Source organism: Heptranchias perlo, chromosome 8, assembly GCF_035084215.1.
Source record: "Heptranchias perlo isolate sHepPer1 chromosome 8, sHepPer1.hap1, whole genome shotgun sequence".
Taxonomy (NCBI): Eukaryota; Metazoa; Chordata; class Chondrichthyes; order Hexanchiformes; family Hexanchidae; genus Heptranchias; species Heptranchias perlo.
The window spans coordinates 26,816,108-26,842,415 of NC_090332.1; the positions used below are offsets into that span (position 1 = coordinate 26,816,108).

Genomic DNA, 26,308 nt, shown 5'->3' on the forward strand with positions numbered 1-26,308 from the left:
CTGTGACTGAGGGGAATCAGCTGAGGTGGAGCAATTAATTTCTCAATGAGGAGCAATTCAGGGGGCAGATTAAATTGGTAATCAGGCAGGATTCAATCCAGCTGTAGTTGAAGTATCATTGCTTTAGATTCAAGTTGCTTTCTCAACAATGTACTTACAGTAAACTCCAAAAATGTTTAATATTTCCAAACAAAATTCACATGAATGAGGATTTTACAAATTTAATAATCAATGAAACATGCCGTTTTCTTAGTTTATTGTCTTTAAGGCTGGGGATTCAACTCAAGGACTATTGTTGCTTTGTGTGTGTACAAATCTTCAATTTACTAACCTTATAAAATACATGACAAAAATTAAGAAGGTTTCATCTTTGGCAGGACAGCAGTTAAACAACTATTCACAAAGCATACTTCCTTTTATAAGAAATAAACCCCACATCTCAAAACAATTTGTGCCAACCTTCTGCCATTATTTAAGAATTCAAAGATTCTTAAGGTTACTGTACTGTCTAGGTATATCTATCACAGACTCAGTTACTTCTCGTGCAAAGAATGTCAAAATAAATAATTACAACACAATATTCAAATAAACTGTAATATTGAGAAATGGTGGCCACTAGCCTGCAGTGCTACAATTTTGAATACACAGATAATCTTCAATAAATTATAAGAAAAGACCAACACAAATCGGTTTTGTTGAATTCTTTGGCTCATTTGACAAGTTGATTCAGTGTTTTGTTAGCATCCAACTAGAATAATTTTTAATAATTCATTCAGAACATGTTTTACCATGCTTTATATATAGGTACTGAACCAACATAAGAAAAATAACTTTGACATTTCCTTTTCTTTTTTTTTACAAAAAATCTTTATAAATATTTTAAAAATGTGTACAAAGCATTTCTAAGGAGGACCAGAGCTGGACACTACACAAATCAGAGAGTTTAAAGCAAAAGATGCTGTACCATTTAGTCCATAAGTGACATTTTCTTCTTGTGAAGTCAGTTTGTAAGGCCTCACTGATCTAATTGCGTACTTTGTGCTCTTCACTTATGCACGGGAGCTTACTGTTGCATGTGCAAGACAAAAATAATAAAGGTCTGCAAAATGGGAATGCAATCATCATTTCTTAGATCTAGAATCTAACGGATCACAGTATGGACATCCACTGTGCCTTCTATTTAGGCCTTTAAGACCTAAAGCAGCCTTCCCTAAGTAATCATACTTAGTGGTATTAAAAATGGAAAATGTATAATGAAGTGGGCTTTCACTTCAGTATCAACAGTTCCAGTTTTAAATTTTGATTTAAGTGGGAATGTTGTTCATCAACTATTCAAAAATTAACTTATTGGCACTCGATTCTCAAAAAGTCTTACATAAAATGAAAGACAGAAAGAACCAGAAACAACACTTATACATTAAAGTATGAATAAAAACATGAATTACTACCACAAACTGAAACGCACTCTTGAAATTGAAGAGTACATTTTACATGAAATTGGAGCTTTCAAAAAAAAACTCAATAAAATTAAATATCTCTTCTTGACGACTTTTAAACAAAAGACTTAATGTGCACCTTGTGCCACCATAATTATTTTCAAAGTACAAACTACAATGGACCTTCCTAAGCTCAAACTAGTACGCTTCAAAATAAATCTATTTCCTAGTTTCTACTGCATTCATCCTCTTTCCAGGAACACTAACTGCCTGTTCTCGGTATTGAGTAACATGCTACTTTTCCCATTTTTATCCCAATAAGTTGTCAACACAGCTGACAATCTCTGTCATTTCTGTTCCTTCATGGTCACATTATCAGCATTCCAGTATGCTATTCACTGCTGCTTCTAAGATGGAGTCTGTTTCTCTGATGCCTTCATTATGATCTGGGATACATTTTTCTATATAGTTCTCCACAGGAGCTAAGGCTGAAAAATGAGGAGTTTCAACTTCAGGTGAGCTATTTTTGATGACTGCATTGTCAGAAGGTTTCTGAGCTTGTTGTAGATCCAAAATGCTATTGATTGCACTCTCCAAATGTTCATGGAGTGATGTGTCACATTGTGCTTCTTTTGCATCTTTAGTCTGCACACAAGTAAACTCTTGCTGTTGAGAATTCTTAGCACTTTTGCCTTGTGACTGGTCATGCCAAGACAACTGTGAGTCACCCTCATTATGTTCTAATTTAATGGGATTACTAATTTGATTAATACTAGGGTCCTGTCCTTCCTTCATTAGATCTACTACAGTGACTTTATCACAAGAATTACTGTGCTTTTTCTCAACATCAGAACTACTTTCTCCTCCTTCGCAAACTTGGACAGTTCCAACAACAGGTTCACAAACTTTTGTGCTTTGAGCCTCTACGTAACCAGACGTGGGACCAGTAGTAATTTTACCACCTTGGTTTCCAGTATCTGACTGCTCTTGAGTTTTTGAAGATTTACTTTGTGTTCCAGCTCCGTAAGCTGTTTCCGGCTTGATTGTTAGTTTGAGCCCTTTGCTGCTGCTATAGGATTTAGCAGTGCATGGACTATTAGTGGGAGAGCTGGTGGCTGCCTTGACCCCACTTGCCACAGAAGAAGCTGTATGAACCAATCTTGAAGATTCACTTTTCTGGTTGATAGAAGCATTCGCTGGTGTCGACTGCCTGCTGCTACTGCCTGAAGGCTTGTGTGGGATCATATCTGTAGTTAGTGGTTGTGTTTCAGCTGCAGGTTTTACAAAAACAGTAGAGGAGCAACAGAAGTTTGCCAAATAGCCATCTAAATAAAGGGGGAAAAAAAAGTGATGTGGATCACTGCAGTATGAAATTAAATTGTCAGTGGGTGGTAATTAGCAAAATATTCAACATATACCTATAGAGACCTGTAGATTGTTTAATAAAAATTAAAATGTGTGTGACTTCGATTTATAGTGGTAAATCAGCTAATCTTCAGTAAAGGCTGAAGCAGAATAGCGTAGTTTGCGGCCTCTGGGAATGGCCCTACATTCTTTTTAAACGTTTTTAAAAGACTGTCTTAGTCTATGTAATCGCATGGTCTACAATTGATTGTGTAGCCTAAGGTGGGTTTTTAAATTTTAAATACTACCCTTATCACCAATGCAATCCAGGATATCAAGAACACACTGGCATTCTTAGTGCCTAATGTTGTTGGAGTGCAAATGACAGGAAATATGTCATGTGATAATATATTCTGTCATTTATGTTTAGTATGAATATATTTGTCCGTATTAGGGTAGACATATTCTATGTACTCTGTCACTCCTGGTGAGAATTCCTGGAAGTGGCGGGGTGGGGGGTCCGCAGGGATCCAGCAGACCAGTTTCACACCCCCAGCTGCTGGATTATGATCAATTTTTTAACTTTTCATTAAACTAATCTGCCCAATAAATCTGTACCTTGTTTAATAAATAAAAGACAATATTATAACAAATAGATAAAACAGGTTATTTAGGATGCCTTGTGAAAAATACATTGTTCTGTTTATCAAGTCTTCTTAACGACATCCCCACTAATTGCTATTAATATTATTACAATTTGAATATCCTGGTCTACATTGTTAAGTATAAGTTCCCCTGTGTCCCAACCACTACAGGACCTTCATTATGACTTCCTACCAGCGTACCTCTAGTTGATGAGGATAGGATGCTCAGCCTCTCCTCAGTCAATAGGAGGTACTTTTCTATTAAAAAAGCGACTCGTCAGGGCCTTGGTAGAATTTTACAAATTGAGCACGCTAAGATCAATGAGCTTGTGGCAAAATTTTAACTTTTCATTGTTAAAGTAATCTTGACAGAATTGAGTACATTAAAATACATTTTTATTTCACGGATCATTGTACGAACTTCTAGTGATCAAGACTGCCGCAGTTCTCACCAGAATCCTCCAAGGAAAAGCGCTTGTCCTGGATAAGGGCTACTTTCTCATCCTGATTGAACACTCTGTCAATCATTACCATTTCAGCAGAGGGATTTACTCGCTAAAGTCAAACAAATAAAGATTACTGTAATTTTGCAAACGTGTGCTCACCATCACTTTTAATTATTAGCATACTAATAAGCGTATCTTCTGTATGAATACATTCATCTCAATGCTAATCATAATGCAATTTTACTTTTCCTTTAATTTACACATCCAATTGTGGAAACCTATTATTTCCTACACACTCCTTAGCTTACAGTCACATGGTTATACATACACATTTTTCAACCTTCTGACCTCTCAAATGCCTGTACTTCTTCCCTTAGGACAACTTGGGATGTAAACTCCTCACTAGATGCTTTCACATTATAATAGTGCTTACCATTGCATCTTCCAACAACAGTCTTCTATACTTGCTGAGCATCATCTGAGTACGTTTTAGCAATTGCACTGAGACAGCTTCAAATTCATTATCCACTGGTTAAAAAAAAATAATACAATTAGTATTGAATGTCAATGCTAAAGCACTATATATCTTTTTAAATAAACAAATATTGACTGTCTTTCTGTCTTTCAAAATTATTGCTAGAAGCAATCCTCAAATACTAGTTTTACTTCTGTGCAGCTTAAGATTTGCTAGAGTGGATCTCCGATACAGATCATTAATGGGTGGCTCATTTCTAATCTCTCCTCCATGTATGCACAGAGGATTTCTGCAGTATCACTTGCCGATCTTAGATATCATCTGGATATGGAGATACATCAAAACTTTACACTACTATTGTTTCTAAAAGGATCTTGAAAACATCTTATGTTGCTCTGCCTTGATTGTTAAGACTTTTTGACTGTCCACACAATTAAAAGTGTCCATTGCAGCATCAGTGAAATGACTAGTGTCAAGACATAGGTACTTACTCCATAAAATAAATCAGTGACTGAAGGCCATAGTGAACATTTATCACAATTCAAGATTATTTGACCATTTTTCCAAGGAAAGGATTTGAAATTTAAAAATACTTGTAAAGCTGTTTTTTAAAGCATAGTGTATTCACACAAGTTTTATTTTAAATAAGGCTGAATCTATAGGTATGTCACATTTCAGGATTTGAGACTATGCCGCCACGGGAGGACCTAGGTGTAAATATGCTAAAAATGCTATTATTGAGCTAAACTTGGCTCTCAAGGGGTTAAATTCAAAGGGAGCAGAGATGGCAAGTGTAGATTAAATTTCAGATGAGGTGCCTGAACCATCGTGCTGAACAATGAAAGATAGTTTAACATTCCATTAATACTCATTACTGTTACAACAATGCTTCATTTGAACTCAGCAGGAGTCATTGCCAATTTAGGTTGGTGGAATTTGCTCTGTGATTTGGGGGGGGTGGACACATAGATATTAATAGTTGACACTGGGGTCAGACTTTTTAAAAATGGAGAGAGCTGTGAAAGCTGGAGGCCGTCAGGCAATAAAGTCAGGCTGCGAGAAGGATGGAATACAAGAGAGAGAAGTTAGAAAATTAGCTTTAAGTCAAGCAAGGCAACCCACTGAAGTTGTGTAGTGTAGCATACTCATTGTTTTTATATTATTCACAAAGACAAGTTGTATTGATGGAAATAATGAATTCAATTGGAACTGTTGTTCTGTATGTTCATCTGATAGGAAATATAGCAGCTTAACAATTTGTATCAAGTCTCTTCTCACCAACTGTTCAGTTGGTCTGCCTTCAGACAAGTTGAAGAAATATATGTGTGAAAGACAAGTATCTGGTCCAGATCACATGCTATTGTTTCATCCCTAGGTTATGCTACTGTACAAGTAGATGTAGGGCAGTGTGAGTCAACACCCATAAAGGTAAGATGCTCAGACTGTTTAAGGGAGCGACTGACACCACTGAACCGGAGACCTATTCTATGGTAGAGCTGAATTCTTAACTGTAGTTAAGATGCTAATGAGCTAGCATTGATGTTGTTTCCCCATAGACAGTAAGTAATAAGCATTTCATTAGATTGTTTTGGCAATCAAAAAACACTTCACACCCACTTTGTTGTGAAGTCTTTGATCCCTTTTTGTCGGTGAACAGATGAATATAAGAGACAGAGGCAGTCAGCTTTCTGAAGTATAAAGCTGTGAGGCAGTTAGGCTCAGCAAAGACTGAGACTAAGGGGTTAGAAATGCTGGTGGACAGTTACAAGTCATCTTGTTGAAGTGAAATGAGATGATCCACTGTTTTGGGGAATTGTGGCATATTCTTTGTTTTTTTATTACACAAAGTTAAATTGTACTGACTGAATTAAGTGATTCCAATCGTAACTACTGTTCTGTATGTTCACTTTATATGAAATAAAGTAGCTTAGATTTGTATCAAGCTTCACCTCACAAAGTATTTGCTCGATCTGCCTTCAGGGAGATTGAAGAAGTACACATACTGAAGACACAAATATACAGTTCAGATCATATGCAGAAACTACTGTTACACCCCTGGGTTATGCTATCGTAAAAATAGATATAGGACAGTGTGAGTGAACCCCCGCACAAGTAAGAGCTCAGTACGCTTACAGGAGCAACTACACCACTGAACTTGAGAAGGTATCTAAAGCAGACCCTAATTTGTAACAATGTCACTAAGGTTCACTGAAGGTAGAGGGGCAATAGTTCAGTATTATCCTATCCTTTTGACTGTCTTAGAGTTCTACCAATTAAGTCTTACTATGTCACTAACTGTCAGAGAAATGGTCTCAATATCCTGTGTTGAGAAAATAAAGTGCTGTCTTGTACTCGTCAGATCCTCAGTGACCAGCTTTGTATTGCTGGCTGTATTAGTGTCTGCTGACACAGAGTCAGCATCAACACAGCACTGTCTGTCACTATGATGCACATACAAAACACTGTGGGAACTGATAATGTGGTCCGGGCAGAGTAACATTGGGATCAATGTTCTTCAGGCGCTACTTGGGCTCATGTTGGAAGGTACAGGATATCAGATGCCCCGCTAAAGCTGTCCTGCTACAAAGAAGGGGGTGAAATGGCTAGAACAAGGCAATAACACAAAACTGCGCCATTCATTTATACAGCTTTGGAGATGCTGCTGCAGGAGGACCTGAAAAGACAGTTGATCCTCTAGGGAGGAGAGGGCCACCTACCAGTGAAGAGCAGCGCCAGTACAGCCTGGATGGGAATGGCATAAAGAGTAAAAGATGTCTCACCTGAACAATGAAAAGCTGGGAGCAGGTGAGGAAGAAATTTACTGGTCTCAGGAAATTTGCTACGGTAAATACTGCTCATATTTTGCTCTATTTTACAATGTTGCCATACAATGTATGTTATCATCTCTTCACTGTAAGCTTGGTTCAACATCACTCAGAATGCACAGCAGTGTGGTAACTGTTCATATACTTTCCAAATGCACAGTCCCAGCTTGAGTCCTCCTTCAGCTGTTCAGCCCAAGATCAGGACCTCACATGGCTTGATTACAAAAGAAGTCTGAGACCAATACATACAATCATTTGAGAGTATGTAAAAAAAAAAACCCTGGAAAGTCTGAGGACAACTATGGAGAAGTCCACTACCCACATCTGTGAACTGATGTTTGACCATCTAAGCGAACTGTAGAACACTGTGGAGAGCGTAGCCACTGCACGGCCATCTGCACTGGAGCTTCCAGTGACAGAGGTCTTAAGTTCATTTCTCTATTGATTGCTGACTAGGGCTGCACATACCTTTGTTTCCAATATACAGCGGTCTTTCTTGTCCAGTTTCAGCATGCTGAGAGAGCTATAACATTGGATATTCCTGGTCCCTAAGGAGTTAATTGTCCAGTCTTATTGTCCTTTCAAATAATGGGGGCAATACTGATTGCCGTAAAATGAAGAAAACATGATTCTACCAGGGTATGCACATATATAATTTTGTGCATATGATTCAAAGACTAACTATATTTTAGTGCAGTGAAACCTCATTCTGCTTCTGAAGGTGTGGGGTTGAAGTAGGGACCTATATGGCCACATTCGTGCCATCATTAATGCCCTTCACATTGGGGAAACGTGCAACACGGAAGAAGTGCAGTCTTCTCTCATGTTGCTGCTTGCTTTCGTTTAGAAAAAGAATGAAACAGTTAGTTCTGGAAAACGAGGCGTCTGTCATCTACTTGATGCATCGCAGCACTGCTGGTTGTGCAATTTGGCATATAATTCCCTGCCGTTGCTGGAAAGGATCCAGTAGCATTGAAGTTAAAGGCTGTGGTTACCTTAACAGCCACTGGCAGAGCCGTTCACATCATGGAACTTGTATGAAGGAGACGCGAGTTGCCGGGTAAGGGCGAATGCAGCAAGACCACCTCAGTGTAAACAGACCTCCCTCTTATGTCTCCTCAGATCCTCTTCATCCTCCTCTATAACCAGCAAATAGATTGGTATACCCAACAGGATGTCCATCTTAAGAACTGTTGAAACTTAAATTGCAGCTGCCACCAAGCCACCACAAACAGAAAATAGGGAGCTGCTGAAAAATCAAAAAACGCAAATACTAGGCTACTACTGAAACCTGCAAGAAATGGGACAAAAACAATGCAAAAAAACTGAATGAATACTGAGTACTGCAGCAAAACAAAGTTCCACTCTCCTTTAGAGTGTAATGTTCAAAATGGCTGAAGCGGCTTCCAAAGCAGTGCTTGTTTTAAAAATGCGCTGAACGACTTCAGCGGATTCCTAGTTTTGAACAAGTGAAAAGATACCAACAGGTAATTTAGATGAATTAACATAAATTTCAACTGCTGAATTTGGGGATTGCACAGAAAGTGTGATTGCCTTCTGCTCTTAAATAGCAGTCTGGCCACAGAATGATGCTCTCTGCATTTTAGGAGAGAAAGAGACCGAAGGCCTGCTCACCCGAAAATACACCCTCTGCCGTTTGTTGCTACCAGTGCACCCAATCTCATATTCAGCCTTACAATATACAACTATAATAGTTTCTTTGTTTGCACTTCATAGCTTTTTTTTAACTTTTACGTATTCAGTTACAGATAATAAAGCAAAAGCTAACTGTTGCACATTTGCTACTACAAGCTACAGAAGAACCTTACAGTTGTAGTGGATCACAAATACAGCAATGAGCACATAGTGGACTTCGAAGAGGCTAGAGGTAAATTATTTCCAATTATTACAGACTATAACATTGCTGTAATTCTATATGTAGCTGCATACAAATATAGCTTAATATATCTGATACAAAAATGATATTGAAATACTCAAAGATCTACCTTTCTCAAATTCCTCTTGGGAAGGTAGATTCCCTTGGAACACATGATACGGAAGAAGCCGTTGCATGGCATCCTCTAGTGAGCTGAAGGGTGTTTTATAGTCAGGCTGTAGAACATTTCTTTGTTCTTCTTGCAATTGCTGAAGAACCCTTAAATAAAAACGCAAAAAGGGAATATCAAAATAAGACTACAATAGAACTAGTCAATCGTTCATTTTTTTAAAAACTTATTCATTTTAGACAGTTAATATAAAACTAAACAATGGCCAGAATCATCCTATGTGCTGTGTTACAGCTACATGGATGGTAACTGTATGATTACAAAACAACTATTAGAATGCAATTTTCTGCTTTTATCATACCGCAATTTACTATCCACAGTAACTTAAGCTACCACTGAAATGTTTGTAGTTAATATAAAATGAAGCAGCTTTGCAACCATAAATGGCCTGCATGACCTTTATTAACCTAGGTAACTGAAGGGCCGATTTTAACTTGGTGTGGGAATCGAGAGTGCGGGGATCGAAGTGGGCAGTCAACTATCCAGACCCCTGGAGTGTGAGGTCCGGGAGATTTTAACTCCTGGGCATCACTTGCATGCCCCAACACTGACTCCCGCCCAAAGCCGGTGGGAATGATGTCACCACCGGCGGGCAGGAGTCAACATTGGTGGGGGTTCAGGTCGTTTGCCGGCCAGCTTTTACTGGTGGACTGGAGACTGTGTGGACCTTAGTCGAGCCCAAGGTTAGAATGACGTGCGTGTCTCGATAACGTCATCAAGACACGACTCTGCATTTAGTCTCCTGCTCCTCTGGGGTGAGCAGCCTTCCCGTGCCTGAATTCAGGCAAGCAAAAATGGTGCGGGCAGGAACACAGTGCGAACTCCCCGCTATATCAAACCCCACTGTCTGCACCATTCCCACTTGGGGGGGGGAAGGGAGGGGTTAAATTAGTCCCTTTATTTTCCCGTGACAATAAATATTGAAGAATTCTGTGGAATACACTTATGCTCAAGCCATGTTTCTGGGGAAAGGAGTTTCACAGCTTAGTGAAACAAATCATTAAAAGGGGACATTTGTTAGCATAATGGGTTTGCATGTGTCCTTTCACCTCTGAGACTTGGGTTTGAATCCAGGAAGAATGACTGGATGATGGTCATCTCTATCTCTGTTGGGCCTTGTTCTACAAAAGGGAACCATGATTAGTCTGACCTAGTTTCTTTTGGATGTGGGCCCACAATATAAAATCTCAAAACTGAAAAATCTCACTCACGTTCCATAAGGCTATTGCAGAAAGTAGAACTAACTTACTGTTGTAGGAGTTTCCAATAATGTGAATACGGACATGAATAATGTATTGCTTTACGTTATTCATTGTAACGTATACATTGCATTGCAATAAAACAAATATTTCATGAATGGTGTGTGGTCCACCTTGACAAAAACTGTGGGGACACTGAGGACAAGGACAGATAGCATGCCAGGGTCATAGTTGCATAACGTATAATTGGTGACTATGATTAGATGCTGCAGGCAGGTCAGAACCCAAAGTAAAGGCATTCAAATAGGAAGTGGATAGAGAGGTGGGCACAGAGTTAATTGGTGACAATATCTTCAAGGATCTTAGAAAAGATGGGGAGATTAGAGATGAAGATGTACTGAGAGAGGATGGAGGGCTCGAGTGGAACGATGAAAGTGGCTTTGAAAGGGAGGAACACGGCCTGAAGAAAGGGAGAATTTAACTATTTCAGCAAGTATTGATGCAAAAAATAGATGTCTATTGAGGATCTGGGACAGGAGAGAATCAAAGAAGCAGCTGGTGGATTTCATGAAGAAGATAAATCTGATGAGATCTGGGGGAGAACTTGCTGAACATTTTTAATGATGGGATGGTATTGAAGGCAGGAAGTCAGTGGGGTGGAGGAGGATGCTGAATAAATCAGTTATTGGTGGAGAAGGAAAGTTTGGAGTTGCTCAGAATGACCCTGGATTTAGCCACAGAACATGAGCAGTAATGCAGCTTGAGATGGTTAAGCCAAATCTGGCAGTGTACAACCAGGCTGGTCATGTGGCAGGTGCACTCATGTAAAGGTAGCGACTGTACCAGGGCATCTGGGAGGAGTGAGGATCATGAGGGACCTGGAAGAGACAAAGGCATCAAAAGCAAGGGCAAGGCAGTGACTGAGCGAAGTGACAGAAGCGGTGACTTAATGGTGAATGCTGGCCCAGAGGAAAAGCAGTTAGAGAAGATATTGGTATGGGTAGTATTAATTTAAAGGCTTTAAAATTCTTAAAACATACAGTATACTGCTAAACAAATATACATACAAACTTTCTTTAGTAAGTTGTTTTGATGCGGGTCTCTTCTGTCCCCCATTCTGGCCATCGAACTAGAATGAAATAAACTTTTGATATAAAACTATACACGTATATATTAGAAATAATACAACCAGTACAGAGCAATTTCATCAACATGTTTATAGATATGGGTCTTATCCATCTCCTAGCAGGTTAGTATACCGGTGGGAGGTGTGGCATTGTGGAACAGTTCAGACTCATTTCTGTTTGCATAATGCCACTCCAAATGCCACCAATCCAAACTACTTGAAAACAAGTAAGAAACACATTAGAAGTCATAGTTTGATAAACAATAGCAAAATGAACAAGCCGTGTTCAATATAAAGAAAAGCTTGTTTTCTAATATCTGAATATCAAACAAGTTTGACTGAACTAGCTAAGAACCTATTCATTCAACTACTAATAATACAGAATTTTAGACCAATTTAGTTTACTGTATTTTTTAAAAAGCAAATTCCAATTTATGGCAACACTCTACCACTTGAAGGTGCTCCACTAGAGTAAATCAATATTTGAGTATTCCATGCAATATTAGAAAATGTTTAAAATCATTAAATGGCTCAAATGGTTGACAAATCCACAAAAATTTTAAATATATATCATTTAGCATTCTCCATTAATCTTTTCAATGCCTTATGCTGTTATCAAAATAACATTTTTAGTACCCATCTCGAACAAAAAGTACTTTTGCAGATTTTTTGCATTCAACATTGCAAAATAGATACACAGAAAAAATTAATTGAGTTTATAATTTTTTGAAATATGAAAAGGATCACTGCTATTGTAACATTGCTATTTACTTTTTGGGAGTAAAAATACTGGAGCAATCCATAAAAGCATTTAGGATCATATTTCATTGAAAAAAGTGTAGCTTTGTAAAAACTGAAATTTTCCTTTTGAAGTAAAACTTTAAGTTTGGCTAATATTAAATGAAAACATTTTAATTTCTAAACTTAAATATTTGTGCAAAAATGTATCCAACATATTCATCATGACTTTATAAAATCTCCTGGAATGCTTGTTTACACTTTCCTCAATCATTAAAATGTGGCTCCCAAAAAGGAATTTTAAGATACTTCGATTAACTTGTGGCAAAGCTAGCCGTTGGTATTTTGTTGCATTTTCACTAGAAATTGAAATGATATAATTGAAAAATTATATTAGACAGAAAACCAAATACACCATAAAAGGCAGCAACCTACTTGTGAAATTTTCTGTATCTCTGGCTGCCCTAATATTTTATCCTGCAGTGGATGTACTTGTCCCAAGTGCTGTTGTAAAGTGCCAGCAGTTTTGTGAAGTTGACTGTCACTCACTTGCACAGCTGCAATATATAAATATAGAGAACATAACTTTCTAAAGGACATTTAAGAAATAGAATCATGTAAACCTTAATACAGAATGTGGAGATTTAAAACAAGTTAAACTGACCAGCTGATTTATGAAAGGAGCAGGTGTGCTTTAATTAGCTGTTCAACTTTTAACTAATTTAGTTCCAGGGAATTATATTTTTCTTGAGCTGGTTAAGTCTGCACACACTTGCAAAAAAATCTCTAAGACGGTAAGCGCATCAGTGATTTCATGTACATTTTCATATAGGTTTTTGTAAAAAAAAAATTTAAATTAGCCATCTTCATCTCTCCAGACAGCATTGTTCATTAAAATAAAATTAAATACATTTTGTGAATTGTTAGGGCAGGCTGCCCTCAACTCAGCTGATCTCCACACTGTCTGTAGGCCAGGGACAATGAGAGGCAACAGCAACATTACATAACCTATCATATATGTTCCTATTATATCTGCTGTCTAAGAAATGGGGTTAGTCTGTAAGTGGGTTGGAACAAACAGCTACAATTCATTCAGTTCATCCATGTCAAAAAGGTGAAGAGAGAAGCATTCCTTTGCTTCCAAGAAAACTTGGATAAGTTATATATGTGTGTTTTAACTTGGAAGATGTTATTGCAGTAACTGCAATACTCTTCTAAAGACAACAAATTTTGATTGATGCATACCACTCCTTTTAGAAAATAAGAAACCAACCAACCAGAAAAGGCCATTTGGCACATCAAGCCCATTCTTTCCACAGAGCAGGTAAATTATGCTTGATTAAAAATTGAAAAGTTTCTCCCCATCCACTCTGCACCAAAGAAAGGTAAAAGTCCAGAATATCTATTTAATCTTACAATAACTTGCATTTATATAAGCATCTTCAACATAGGCTTCACAGAAGAAACAAAATCCTACACTATACATTCTAGATAACTGCCTTTCTCGACATGACATTTCTAGCTAGTGAGGAACTATGATGCTGCACACATGTCTATATGCATTTTTACAACCCTCAATTTTCTCCTAAACAGATACTGTTTAGCTCCTTGTTGTTAAAAAAAGGGACAAAATATTAATGATTTACCTGTGAATCTATTCCTTTGAACCGTAAACTTTTCTTCGGCTTACTAATTTTATCCTCATGTCTGAATTATCCAGTCACAAATTAAATAACTTGCTTCTATCTACATTATCTATTTAAAGATTGATGCTGTTAGTTTGCACTTTGCAAAAAATAATTCTATTTTATATACTCCTTGCCCTTGGTTTTACATCAGTATTATTGAGAAATGTAGACAATTTTGAGTTCCGATGCAGCCTTCGCACCTGAAATGTTAACTCATGTTTTCTCTATACAGGTGCTGACAAGTGTTTTCTAGCATTTTCTGTTTTTTGCTGATTTCCAGCATTTGCATTTTCTTTTTTTACCTCTACTTTGTTCCTATGTGCCTCATTACAACACTACATTCTTCATGCAGTGCACTTGGTATAAAAACTTTTTCTAGGCTTATTCCTAACATAGTGGAAATGCAAGGTCATGTTGAAACTTCTGCCCTTTAAAGAAATACACTGAAAATTTCCCTTACGTACCCAGACATGTAGTTTTGCCTAGAATCCCTGTACTGTTCAATAAACTGGGTACGTGCGTCTGTCGTAGGCCATCTGCAGCATGAGCCTTTGGAACAGAACTGGGCAGAGTATGACTTCCAAAGAGAGAAGCTGAAACTTGATTGGAGAGCTGCCCCAAGCTAGCCAAGGAATGGCTAGTGACTGGTTGGTGCTTACTTGTTGCCATCATCTTCTTTTGAGCCTGCAACCATGTTATTGAATAAATAAAATCATACACTAATCCACCTAGCATCCAACTGAACAAAATCTAGACAGCCTTTATTATTTGCACGTATCAGAGTATTAAATTACAAATTTCATCTAGTATCTTTTGTAGGTAACATTTAGACTTTAAGCACTTTACAACTTGTGGATTTCATTATTTCATAATTTTACAGGTACAAAATAAATACATTATTATGGTCATTTGTTCACACAATTGCACAACTGCATATGTTGTCCCAATTTTGGAAAATAAATCAACTTACAAATTAATACAGTTACAATTCTGATATTAATTTATATGCATTATAATAAAATTGAATCAGAAAATGTCTGAAACAAATTCTGGAATAGAGTTAGTAAAAGATCTTTTTAAACTAATCATGGTAATTATTTGTTCTTGTTCTGACTTAATTGAAACAACTATAAATTACAGTAAGCTGAGGCACAGCCATACCGAGGTAGAGTTTCTGGTGCAATCGTCAAATTGCGCTTGAAATTACACTGATTAGGTTACAGTTCAAGTTTCCGCTAAAATTCATTGCATAATCACAGATGTATTTGCATAATCACAAATGTAAAATCTTCCATGAACCAGCGCAATCGGTCAACGCAATAGAACATAATCGTTTATTTTTTTCTTTGCATTAAAAAATATTCATTGATGTATTTAAGAGTGGTATCCTGGTACAGTTTTATTAATACAGCTGAAAATGGGTTTATCACAAAAAATAAGCATTTTTAATAAGTGTCCAGTCCTCCACCTGAGTAACCTGATTTTAAATCACTGAAAATGACTTCTAGAAACTATACTGAAGCATTTACTACTTTCATTGGTGTACACTAGTCAGTTTCTTAGTAAATTAAATATTTTTTAATGTATAAAAACATTTAACATGCGCCTACTAGTGCCTGCGCATCTAAGAAAACTAGCTTAATTTGAAGGCCCTCCTCGAATGGCCGCAATTGGCGGAAACTCGTCATCCTCGTCATTTTGACCTGGGGGCGTGGCCAGTTTTGTGAGCAGGGTTGGCTTTGGGCACAATGACTTTTGAACCAGCATTAAAGATCACGGAAACTCGATTTAAGCTTGACGTAACTTACGCTTGATTTTCCGCGTCCTTTTGCGCTAGTTCAGGCAGATTGCGCTGATAAAACCAGCGCAATCTAGCGGAAACTCTACCCCAGTACAGGTAAATTTAAGTTTGAAGTTAAAAAAAAATTTCCACAGCAATTCATCGTGAAAATATAAAATCTTGTCTGTCTGCAAAATGCTGGTTTGGACGTTCTATATATATATATAGATAAAACATGACAAAGATTTTATGTTAATCTGGAGGTGAAATTTAACATCAGCCGGGGCACAAAATGAACAGAAGCAAATCTCTCGTCCATATACACCCTGTCCTTTCGTTACTGCCCGCTTTGCGCCCCTGTCAAAGTTGAATTTCACCAGCTCTGTTTTTAGGCCTATTCACATAGGACAAGAGTAAGTTATCTGTATTAGGTAATGAAGCAAAGCAAATGAACCCCAGGTTAACCACAATTACAATTTGATAATTCTGTCAGATGATTGTATGGAACAGTCGGTTGCCATATTTGTTGGTCACAAGTTTAAAGTTGGAAAAACTAAAAAAGAAATGAGAAGCCAAACTCTTGAAACAAATTTAAAAAGGAAAATGAAAACAAGGGTTCCATGTGGAAGACAACAGTTAATAGTGGAAATTAAGTTGGCATAGAACAGAGCATTAAAATCAATAATGAAATCAGCATGCTGTTATTCATGTTCACGAGGATAGATTTGTGAAAATAGAAAAATTAAATTGTTTTCCTTTATATTGCACGATAATGCATAGCACACTGCAGAATCAGAGTACATTTAAAAAAATGTTGAGAACAATCTGTGTTTACAGTGAGTTACCTATATTTACATAAAATGTAGTCTAATAATTAAATATTTCATAGACCATGTTGCAGTCATTTGATAAGATGTGATTTGAATTTGCTAAAGGTCCAGAAAGTAATCAACCCTCCAAAAATGTTTCCATTTATGCTCATTTTGAGTGACAAATAATTTAATGAAAAAACGCCTTCATTTTAGTTCTTCTCTGACTGCAGTTTTAAAAGGTACGCTAACGTGTGTGTATATGGAATTTTACACCAATATAATCAACAGATTATTGTTCATATTTTTCAATGCTTTGCAACCGAGAATACCTCAGGCAATGTGATGAAAAAGGTTCTTTTCTAGTACAGTATTTCTCTTCTTTAAAATTTATCATTGACAAATTTAGTGCATTCATTCATCACCTACTTGTGAGAACAGAAATTGCTGCTGATTGCTGGTTTGTGTTACTGGCATCTCCGTCCGGCTGAATACGACCTGTCGTGAGGGTTGCATTACACTGGTATTTTGATGATATGGATTGGAAATGCGGTAAATTTGATTCATACCCAACTGTTGCTGGCACTGTGGAGGCTGCTGCTGTGCAGACTGCACAGTCACAAGAGATTGCTCCCCCTGACAAACCATTACAATATTACCACTGGTAGCTGTTTGTGTGACATGGTCACCACTGCTTGCTGATGATATTACAGGTTGTACTGTAGACACATAGCTGGAGCACATTGAACTAGGCGTATTTGAAATAGTAAGCTGGTTTTGCAATGACCTTCCTCGGGCTGCATTCTGCCCAGATTGCTTAAATATTCCTGTATTAATGTTTGAGCCAGCAATGGGTTGTACACCTTGATTGGTTGGAAGATTAAATACCATCTGTGAAGCCTGTTGGAGTGGAACCTGCCCAGCAACTAACTGTGATGAGCCTTGGTTTGTTAACAGCTGTCCTCCTGAAGCATTAACAACCTGCTCCATACCACTCTGACCAGAAACCAACTGTCCAGCAGAGTTCTGATTATTCAAGAATTGTCCTGAAAAAGACTGGGTAGCCAGCATTGTACCTGAAGAATTCCGATTTGTTAGAACACATTCAGAAGCTACTTGGCTGGATACCAATTGGGTGGGTACTGTTCGATTTTGAAGAATCTGTCCATTTGCAGTCTGAAGGTGCTGAACTGTTGAATTCATATTTAATGCTAGGCTGGTAGGAATGAAAAACTGGTTCTGGGATACAAGAGGTTCATGTTGCCCAATGGGAGGACGAATTATGATACTGCTTCCAGTTTGATTTAAAACTTGTGGTCTACCTGACTTTCTAGGTACCTGCTGTTTTGTTATATTGACACCCAGTGGTGGGCCCACTGCTGAACTTTGAGAAGAGTTTGTTGAGCCAAAAGGAAGGCCATGCTGCATTTGCTGCTGTTGTAATGCTACTTCGTTTTGAAGTTTGAACGCTGTTTGCAATTCTAAATGGTTGATGTTGTAAACTGTTTGTTGCTGATTCATCTGAGCAGGCTTGGGTTGAATACTGAGTGAAATTTTAGGCTGGTTTGGTACAGGACCTCTTTGAATGATAATATTATGCAAAGGCAATGCTGTTTGAATATTATTACCACTAAAATGAACAGACATAGGTTGTGGTACCTGGCCAATATTAGAGGCTCCATAGTAAGTGTTTCCATTAAGTGCTGTCACTCGCCTCTGAAGCAACAATCCACCACTTTCATTTAAACCAGATGTGTTCAAAGACATATGCTGCTGGTTGGGAAGAGAGGACATATTGTAACCACCTACAGAAACCGAGTTTAGAGCAGGTGGCTGTCCACCACTCTTCGATATAAACTGAGACCCTTCAAGGTGGTTAAGCGTCATTACAGGCTGCTGACTATCTAATGAACTAATCAGCTGAATTGGGCCAATTCCACCAGCTTGGTTGCTATTGGGTACATGCTGAATGGCAACACTGTTGATACCCATTTGTTGAAAAAAGCCAGGCTGTACATTAGTTTCATTATTTACAAAGGGAGTTCTCAAAACCTGCTGTAAAATGGGAGACGGTGTTACATTCATCTGCTGCTGTGTCAGGCCTCTTACAGCTGAAGCGCTAGAAGATAACTGTGAAACCTGAGAAAAGGATGCAGGGTAAAGTTGAGTTTGTGAGAACTCCTGGGCAGAAGTAATACCGGCTGCCAAATCTGCTTCCTCCTGTAAGGTTTGTTGAGTGATATTGGCCTCCTGAAGAGACTTCTGCAGAATATCAAAAGGCTGGTCCCCATTTAAGTTTGAGAGAGGTGAAGAGGTATCCAGCTCCTCCAAAACGTTAAGACTACTCGCTAATTGCAGTCTTGAGTTGGATTCTTCTCCAATATGGTTATGTGTATCTTTAGTAGAAGAGGTAGGGTCAGCACTCTGAAAAATGCAAGTTGGAACATAATGTAATCATATATCAATCAATTTGGTACAATTCTGGCTGAAACAGACAACTGGGTTATTATTTCTTTTGAGTATTTGAATTTTGATCAGAATTAGAAACATTTTAGAAATAACTGTTAGCGAAAGTTATAGGGGGTCTGGCATTCCGGGGCCCTTGCTCCACCTGCTGCAGAATGGTACTTCCAGCGGCCCATGGCCAGCAACCAATTCTCTGTCCCACATTGTAGGGTTGGTATCATTATCATAATTGAGGGGTGCGGGGCAGCCCGCACCACAAGGACGCTTTAGAGGCACCTGCCCTGTTTTGCCAGTGGGAGTCAGAACAGCCCTCACTCACTCCACTAGACTCCAAGGGAAAGGACAAAGAACAAAGTACAGTCATTATTGTTATGCTCCTAAGGGAACAAAATACAATACTGTTAAAGGTAATCGATCCCATTCTTTGTCTCGGGCAGTCATAGGACTGGTCTCAAAGGAACTCGCAGCAGCTCTTAGCTAGCGAGACTTCCGTTGGACCGAATGAGGGTGTAATTGGCAGAATTCCTGGGGTAGGCCAGAAACTTCCCCAGACACATTCCCAAAGTAGTATTAGGATATGGGGAGGTGGGAATCTGGGATAAGAACATAAGAAATACGGCCCCTCGCGCTTGCTCCGCCATTCAATTAGATCATGGCTGATCTTCTACCTCAACTCCACTTTCCTGCCCTATCCCCATATCCCTTGATTCCCTTAGTGTCCAAAAATCTATCGATTTCAATCTTAAATATTTTCAACGACTGAGCATCCACAGCCCTCTGGAGTAGAGAATTCCAATGATTCACAACCCTCTGAGTGAAGACATTTTTCCTCATCTCGGTCCTAAATAGCCGACCCCTTATCTTAAGACTATGACCCCTAGTTCTAGACTCTCCAGCCAGGGGAAACAGCCTCACAGCATCTACCCTGTAAAGCCCTCTAAGAATTTTATGCGTTTCAATGAGATCATCTCTCATTCTTCTAAATTCCACAGAATATAGGCCCATTCTACTCAATCTCCCCTCATAGGACAAACCTCTCAACCCAGGAATCAATCTAATGAACCTTCGGTGCACCCCCTCTAAGGCAAGTATATCCTTCCTTAGGTAAGGAGACCAAAACTGTACACTGTACTCCAGGTGTGGTCTCACCAAGCCCTATATAATTGCAGTAAGACCTCCTTACTCTCATATTCCAACTCCCTTGCAATAAAAGTTAACGTTCCATTTGCCTTCCTAATTGCTTGCTGTATCTGCATGTTAACTTGTTGTGATTTATGTACAAGGACACCCAAATCCCTCTGACTACCAACATAGACATAGAAAATAGGAGCAAGAATAGGCCATTCGGCCCTTCGGGCCTGCTCCGCCATTCAAAATGATCGTCTAACTCAGTACCCTGTTCCTGCTTTTTCCCCATGTCCCTTTAGCATTAAGAAATATATCTATCTCCTTCTTGAATACATCTAATGACTTGGCCTCCACGGCCTTCTGTGGTAAAGAATTCCACAGGTTCACCGCCCTCAGTGAAGAAATTTCTCCTCATCTCTGTTCTAAATGGCATACCCCGTATCCTGAGACTGTGACCCCTGGTTCTGGACTCCCCTGCATCTAGTCTGTCTAGTCCTGTTAGAATTTTATATGTTTCGATGAGATCACCTCTCATTCTTCTAAACTCTAGTGAATATAGGCCTAGTCGACCCAACCTCTCCTCATACGTCAGTCCTGCCATCCCAGGAATCAGTCTGGTAAACCTTCATTGCACTCCCTCCATGGCAAGGACATCCTTCCTCAGATAAGGAGACCAAAACTGCACACAATTCTCCAGGTGTGGTCTCACCGAGGCCCTGTATAACTGCAGTAAGACATCCCTGCTCCTGTCCTCTTGCAATGAAGGCCAACATTCACCTTCCTAACTGCTTGATGCACCTGAATGCTCGCTTTCAGTGAGTGGTGTACAAGGACACCGAGTTCTCGTTGCACCTCCCCTTTTCCCAATCTATCACCATTTAGATAATAATCTGCCTTTCTGTTTTTACAACCAAAATGGATAACCTCACATTTATCCACGTTATACTGCATCTGCCATGTTCTTGACCACTCACCCAACTTGTCTAAATCACACTGGAGCCTCTTTGCATCCTCCTCACAGCTTACCCTAACATTTCTTAGTCTCGTGCCTTTTAAAAAATATTCTGCTTTTCTACTTTTCCTACCAAAGTGGATAATTTCACATTTCCCCACATTATACTCCATCTGCCACCTTCTCGCCCACTCACTTAACCTGTGTATATCCCTTTGCAGCCTCCTCTCTGCATACTTTCCCATCTAGCTTTGTATCATCAGCAAACTTGGATACATTACATTCGGTCCCCTCATCTAAGTCATTGATATAAATTGTAAACAGCTGAGGCCCGAGCACCGATCCTGGAGGCACCCCACTACTTACAACCTGCCAATCCGAAAATGACCCATTTACTCCTACTCTCTGTTTTCTGTCCACTAACCAATCCTCAGTCCATGCTAATATATTACCCCCAATCCCATGAGCCCTAATCTTGTGTAACAACCTTTTGTGAGGCACCTTATCAAATGTCTTTTGAAAATCTAAATATACTACAGCCACTGGTTCCACCTTGTCTACTTGAAACGAGAAACAGGGTAGAAACATGGTGGATCCATATTCCATCCCAAATTCCTGCTCCCCGGACAGAAATCTCCTTTTCTATCTACCCACAATTCAAAAATTTAGGCTCCATAGTATTTTGGTAACAGTGGCTGGGAATTTCCTTGGAACTGCTTCCATTCTGCCACTGTAACTTTGCCAGACGTGTAACAGAAACCCTGTTTATGTGTCAGCGGGGTTTCTACCACACTTCCAGCAAAGATATGGCAGCAGGGCAGCAGCAGCTCCAAGGAAATTCCCGGTCATTAATTTGACAGCAATTAGTACTGGTGCTAAATACCTCAAGCACCATATGGCAAACCCAGTATGTCATGATACAAGTCAATCTATTCAATATAATTTCTAAAAAACCTTATACATCTGCAATATCTGAACAATATTTACAGTTTTGAGTTTAGTTCTTTTGGTGAAAATAGGAGTACGATCCTGATATCTTTTCAACATTTTAGTTGCATGTGAAAAATATTTCACACAGAGCAATGTAGAGAAGATCTAGCTGATTATATGTTATGTAGTCACACTTGAAACTGGCATTAGAAAGTTCAGTTAAGTGAAAACAGTAGAATCTGAATCTGATAAAAATATTGTTCTGGGTTGCTACATATTGAAAGAGAATTATCTGACCAGTTCCGCTGATGAGGTGAGAAAGGCAGAAGTGATTTTACAAATGTATGAGCAGTAACACAGCAGTGAGGGCTCTACAATTGATTTCCATGTACCCTGGCTGGGGTGGAGGGGGGGTTATGGTGAAATCATCCAGCATCCTCATATACCTAATTGGTATCTATTGACACATGTTGCAAGTGTACTGGGCGACTACAGGGTCAGGCTGGTCTGTGATACCCCACCACAATTAACCAGTCCACCTAGCACTTCCTGTTCATTCACGCATATGAGGAATGGCGTCTTGGAAAGCTAACAGAGGCCCACTGCAAACTGTGGAAGTGTACTTCCCTGAATTATCACCTTCAGGAGAGAAGAATGAAAAATCAAATGGAAAGTTGAAAGAGAAAAAATACATAATGTAACAGATTAAGATGTTGTGTGCGATAAATTACCATGTATACATAAGACTTATCTGTATTCAACAGGTTTTAAAAAGGGAGCATCATCATCAAACAGAAAGAATTCTATTAAGAATCTTTACTTGCTTTTCTTTTACTTTGTTAAATTATTTGGGTATAAAAGAATACGGCGGGACAAAGCTATATAGTGGCCTTATTTTATAGTTTCCATACTAATAATATAGTCACATATTTATCTTCAATTTTACACGTGTGGCTGAAGTTTATTTTAAAAATAGTAATGTAAAATTGCTTTACCGAAGTAATTTTTGATACAATGAGAATCAAGCAAGCTTCAAACGATTAACTCACAAAGGAATCCTAACGGCCGATTCAGCTACTTACCCATTTTGGCCAGAAAGTAACAGCTGACCGGTGAATTAGTGGGTGGGGGGGGGGGGTGCGCGAAGACTGAGGAAAGTCTTTTTTAAACTTAATTTAGAGGGCTTCATTGACTTCCTGACAGCTTTATGAATGCATGATAGGTGCAACTCTGATAATATATGATTAGTGGATCTTTCATGGCATTGCTAACGGTAAGTCAGATGGTCCACCATTTGATAAGGACAGGAACATTATAACACACAATATATTATTCTACTGCTGATGTGAATCTGTCCATTCAAGCCCACTAAGTTTATTTGCTGTTAAGTAAACATTGGATGAGTTATACACTGTTTAATAAACTGCAGACAGTGTGGCTCCTGTATTTCTATTGCTAGGGAGTTTTTATATTCCAATTGATAGTGTTTCTTTATACTTTTTGTTTGAGAGACAGAAATTTGCAACCATGTGATATCTAAAGTGTGATGGACATGAAGTAGCCCACTCCACGTACTTGAGCACAAAAGCTAGGCTGACACTCCAGTTCGGTACTGAGAGAATGCTGCACCGTCAGAGATGCCGTCTTTCGGATGAGACATTAAACTGGGGTCCCGTCTGCTCTCTCAGGTGGGCATAAAAGATACCATGGCACTATTTCAAAGAAGAGCAGGGGAGTTCTCCCCGGTATCCCTGCCAATATTTAACCTTCAACCAACATCATTAAAACAGATTATCTGGTCATTATCACATTGCTGTGTGTGGGACCTTGCTGTGTACAAATTGGTTGCTGCGTTTCCTACATTACAATAGTGACTATACTTCAAAAGTAGTTCAATGGCTATGAAATGGCTTTGGGGCATCCTGAGATTGTGATCTATTATATATAGATAAGCAGATCATCTACGACATTGCTCAATATAAATCCAATGATAAGCTGTTTCACAAGGACAGAAACATTATCATTATACCACATGATACCGGATGTACTTGTCTGCTGCTAAGGTGAATCTGCGTTCCATTAATCTTCAAGAAGCACACGTTCACTTTAGCAGCAGAATGTATAATTGCTATTAAGTAAACATGGAGTTTATGCAGAGTTTAACTGTTCACCCTGGCTTTGTGAGCTTTTTAAAGTGTGATTGCTAAATTGAATTAAGAGGCTGCAGATATTCTGACTTCAATATTTTCATATGAGAAGTTTCTCTATTCATTGGAAATTACTTTCTTTGTCTTATTATACTTGCTCTGGTCAATTGAGAGGCATTAGATATTCTGACTGGTATTTCTGTTGCTAGGAAGTTTCTCTTATACACTGCAAATGACTGCTTTGTTTTTTATTCTATTTTTGAAATGTGACACAGAAATTTGAGTGTGACACTTCAGGTATGACAGACAGGAAATGAGCACAAGATATATTTATATGCTATAAGCACAAGATATTCTTATATATTACTACATATCTCCTTTGTTATTCACAGTTGAGGATATTGGGATGTGGAAATGGAGTACGGTACATATGTCCACTGAAAAAAAAATGGAAATAAGTTTGCAAGAGGTCTCCCCAAAGTCTGTGAATTAAGTATTCTTTGAACAGCAAGTAGATAAATAAAGTTGTTCCCTCACATATCATATTTAAATAAATACATCTCTGCCTATAATCTTCTTATAGCTTTTTATAGCAAAGACCACAGAATTTATCAAGTTTGATGTTCTTTATTTGCATTTTTCCTTTTTATCAAATATCTCTGAAAAAATATTTAATGTACTTAAGCAGAACCTTTTGATCAAACATTTTAAATTCAGGACTTCTATTCAGAACCTCCCTCTAAACTTAAATAACGGTACAGTCCTTCCAGAATGCGCTTTCTGTTTGCACAAACTATCATTGTTTCTGAATACTCAGCGTGAACAGAAAAGAAACGGTGCAAGCATTCAGAATACATTACAAAATAAAATGATTACACTTTGAACCATAGCACATAAGTAAAAACCCCAGAAAAACATTTGAAGAGTCCTGCTTTATTTTATTTCCAATGTTTAATGCAAAAAGTACAAATTCTGATTAATTTTACAGTCCTAAAACTGGTTTCCCTAGGGATGTTCATTCCCAGTAACTCTATCAGAGGATGGGTTGGAACTTACAAACAGCTAGTCCCGGCATGTTCTGTAAACGGTCAGTCTTGCTGTCAATCATAAAGAAAAAATCTATAAGTTGTACACACATTTGCATGCTCGCAGCTGTAACCTAATAACTTGAATCTCTTCAGCGAACAGTTCAGGTACCTCTGGGAACCTGTGTGAACTCAAGGCTTAGGCTACTTGCATTGACACAGACCTATGACAGAAAACTTTGTTATATAGGCATTTCAAACACAGAAAAAGTTGTTATATAGGTAAATTTAATAATTTTTAAAATCAATTTAGTAACCTTTTTGTCTTTATTATGTCATAATCGTTTTGCTTACGGGAGGAAGCAACAGCATGGCAGGAAAGGAATTACAAAAAAAATTGCAGCAAGTTGGTAGCTGTTGCTGATTGGCCATTTTTGACAAAGTTTTTTGAAACTGTTAATTGGTATTTTAATGGCTGCCTTGTTACATGTTGATTGGTAAGTTTTGTACCTGTTCTAATTTGATTTGTCACTGTTTGATATGAATATGAAATTTAAGTCAATCAGGTACAAAGTGACACTAAAATTTGCATTTTGTTACATCTGTCAAAGTAACCTTGATGAGTTGATGCAGTGCATCCTCTAGATTGTACATACTGCAGCCAAAGTGTGCTGATGGATGCAGTGTATAGTGAGTCCAAAGGGAAGTGCTCTGTCCTGGATGGTGACGAGCTTCTTGAGTATTGTTGCCACTGCACCCATCCAGGTAAGCGGATGGGTGCAGTGGCATAACACTCCTAACTTGAGCTTTGCAGATGGTGAATAGGTTTTCAAGGGTGAGGTGGTGAAACACTTGTCGCAGAATACCCAACCTATTCTTAATCATTGGAATTGCTCCACCTGTTTCAGCTGTCAGCCAACAATCTTCCTGCTTTATTTCCTTGGTCAAAAAATCTCTGCCTAGTCCGAAACAACACAAATTCTATTCTGTCAACAGAAAGTTAAGATTATATTCATGTACTATGTATTAGGTCTTTTTTAGGTGTCGGCCTTGGCTCACTGGTAGCACTCTAACCTGTGAGTCC

The 26,308-nt window shown here is 38.5% G+C and overlaps 1 protein-coding gene across 2 annotated transcripts in view; it reads right to left on the reverse strand.

Moving 5' to 3' along the window:
• Window positions 1–220: 220 nt before the first annotated feature.
• Window positions 221–26,308, reverse strand: part of bicral (BICRA like chromatin remodeling complex associated protein) — a 61,728-nt gene continuing 35,640 nt past the window's right edge. For both annotated transcript variants that reach the window (XM_067988829.1, XM_067988830.1), the window contains 8 exons: window positions 17,006–19,000; window positions 14,452–14,671; window positions 12,735–12,856; window positions 11,503–11,564; window positions 9,177–9,325; window positions 4,304–4,398; window positions 3,877–3,979; window positions 221–2,761 (listed from right to left, as the gene is read on the reverse strand). In XM_067988829.1, the coding sequence (XP_067844930.1) occupies window positions 1,812–2,761; window positions 3,877–3,979; window positions 4,304–4,398; window positions 9,177–9,325; window positions 11,503–11,564; window positions 12,735–12,856; window positions 14,452–14,671; window positions 17,006–19,000 (3,696 nt within the window). In that variant the 3' untranslated portion in view covers window positions 221–1,811. The remainder of the gene's footprint in view (window positions 2,762–3,876; window positions 3,980–4,303; window positions 4,399–9,176; window positions 9,326–11,502; window positions 11,565–12,734; window positions 12,857–14,451; window positions 14,672–17,005; window positions 19,001–26,308) is intronic.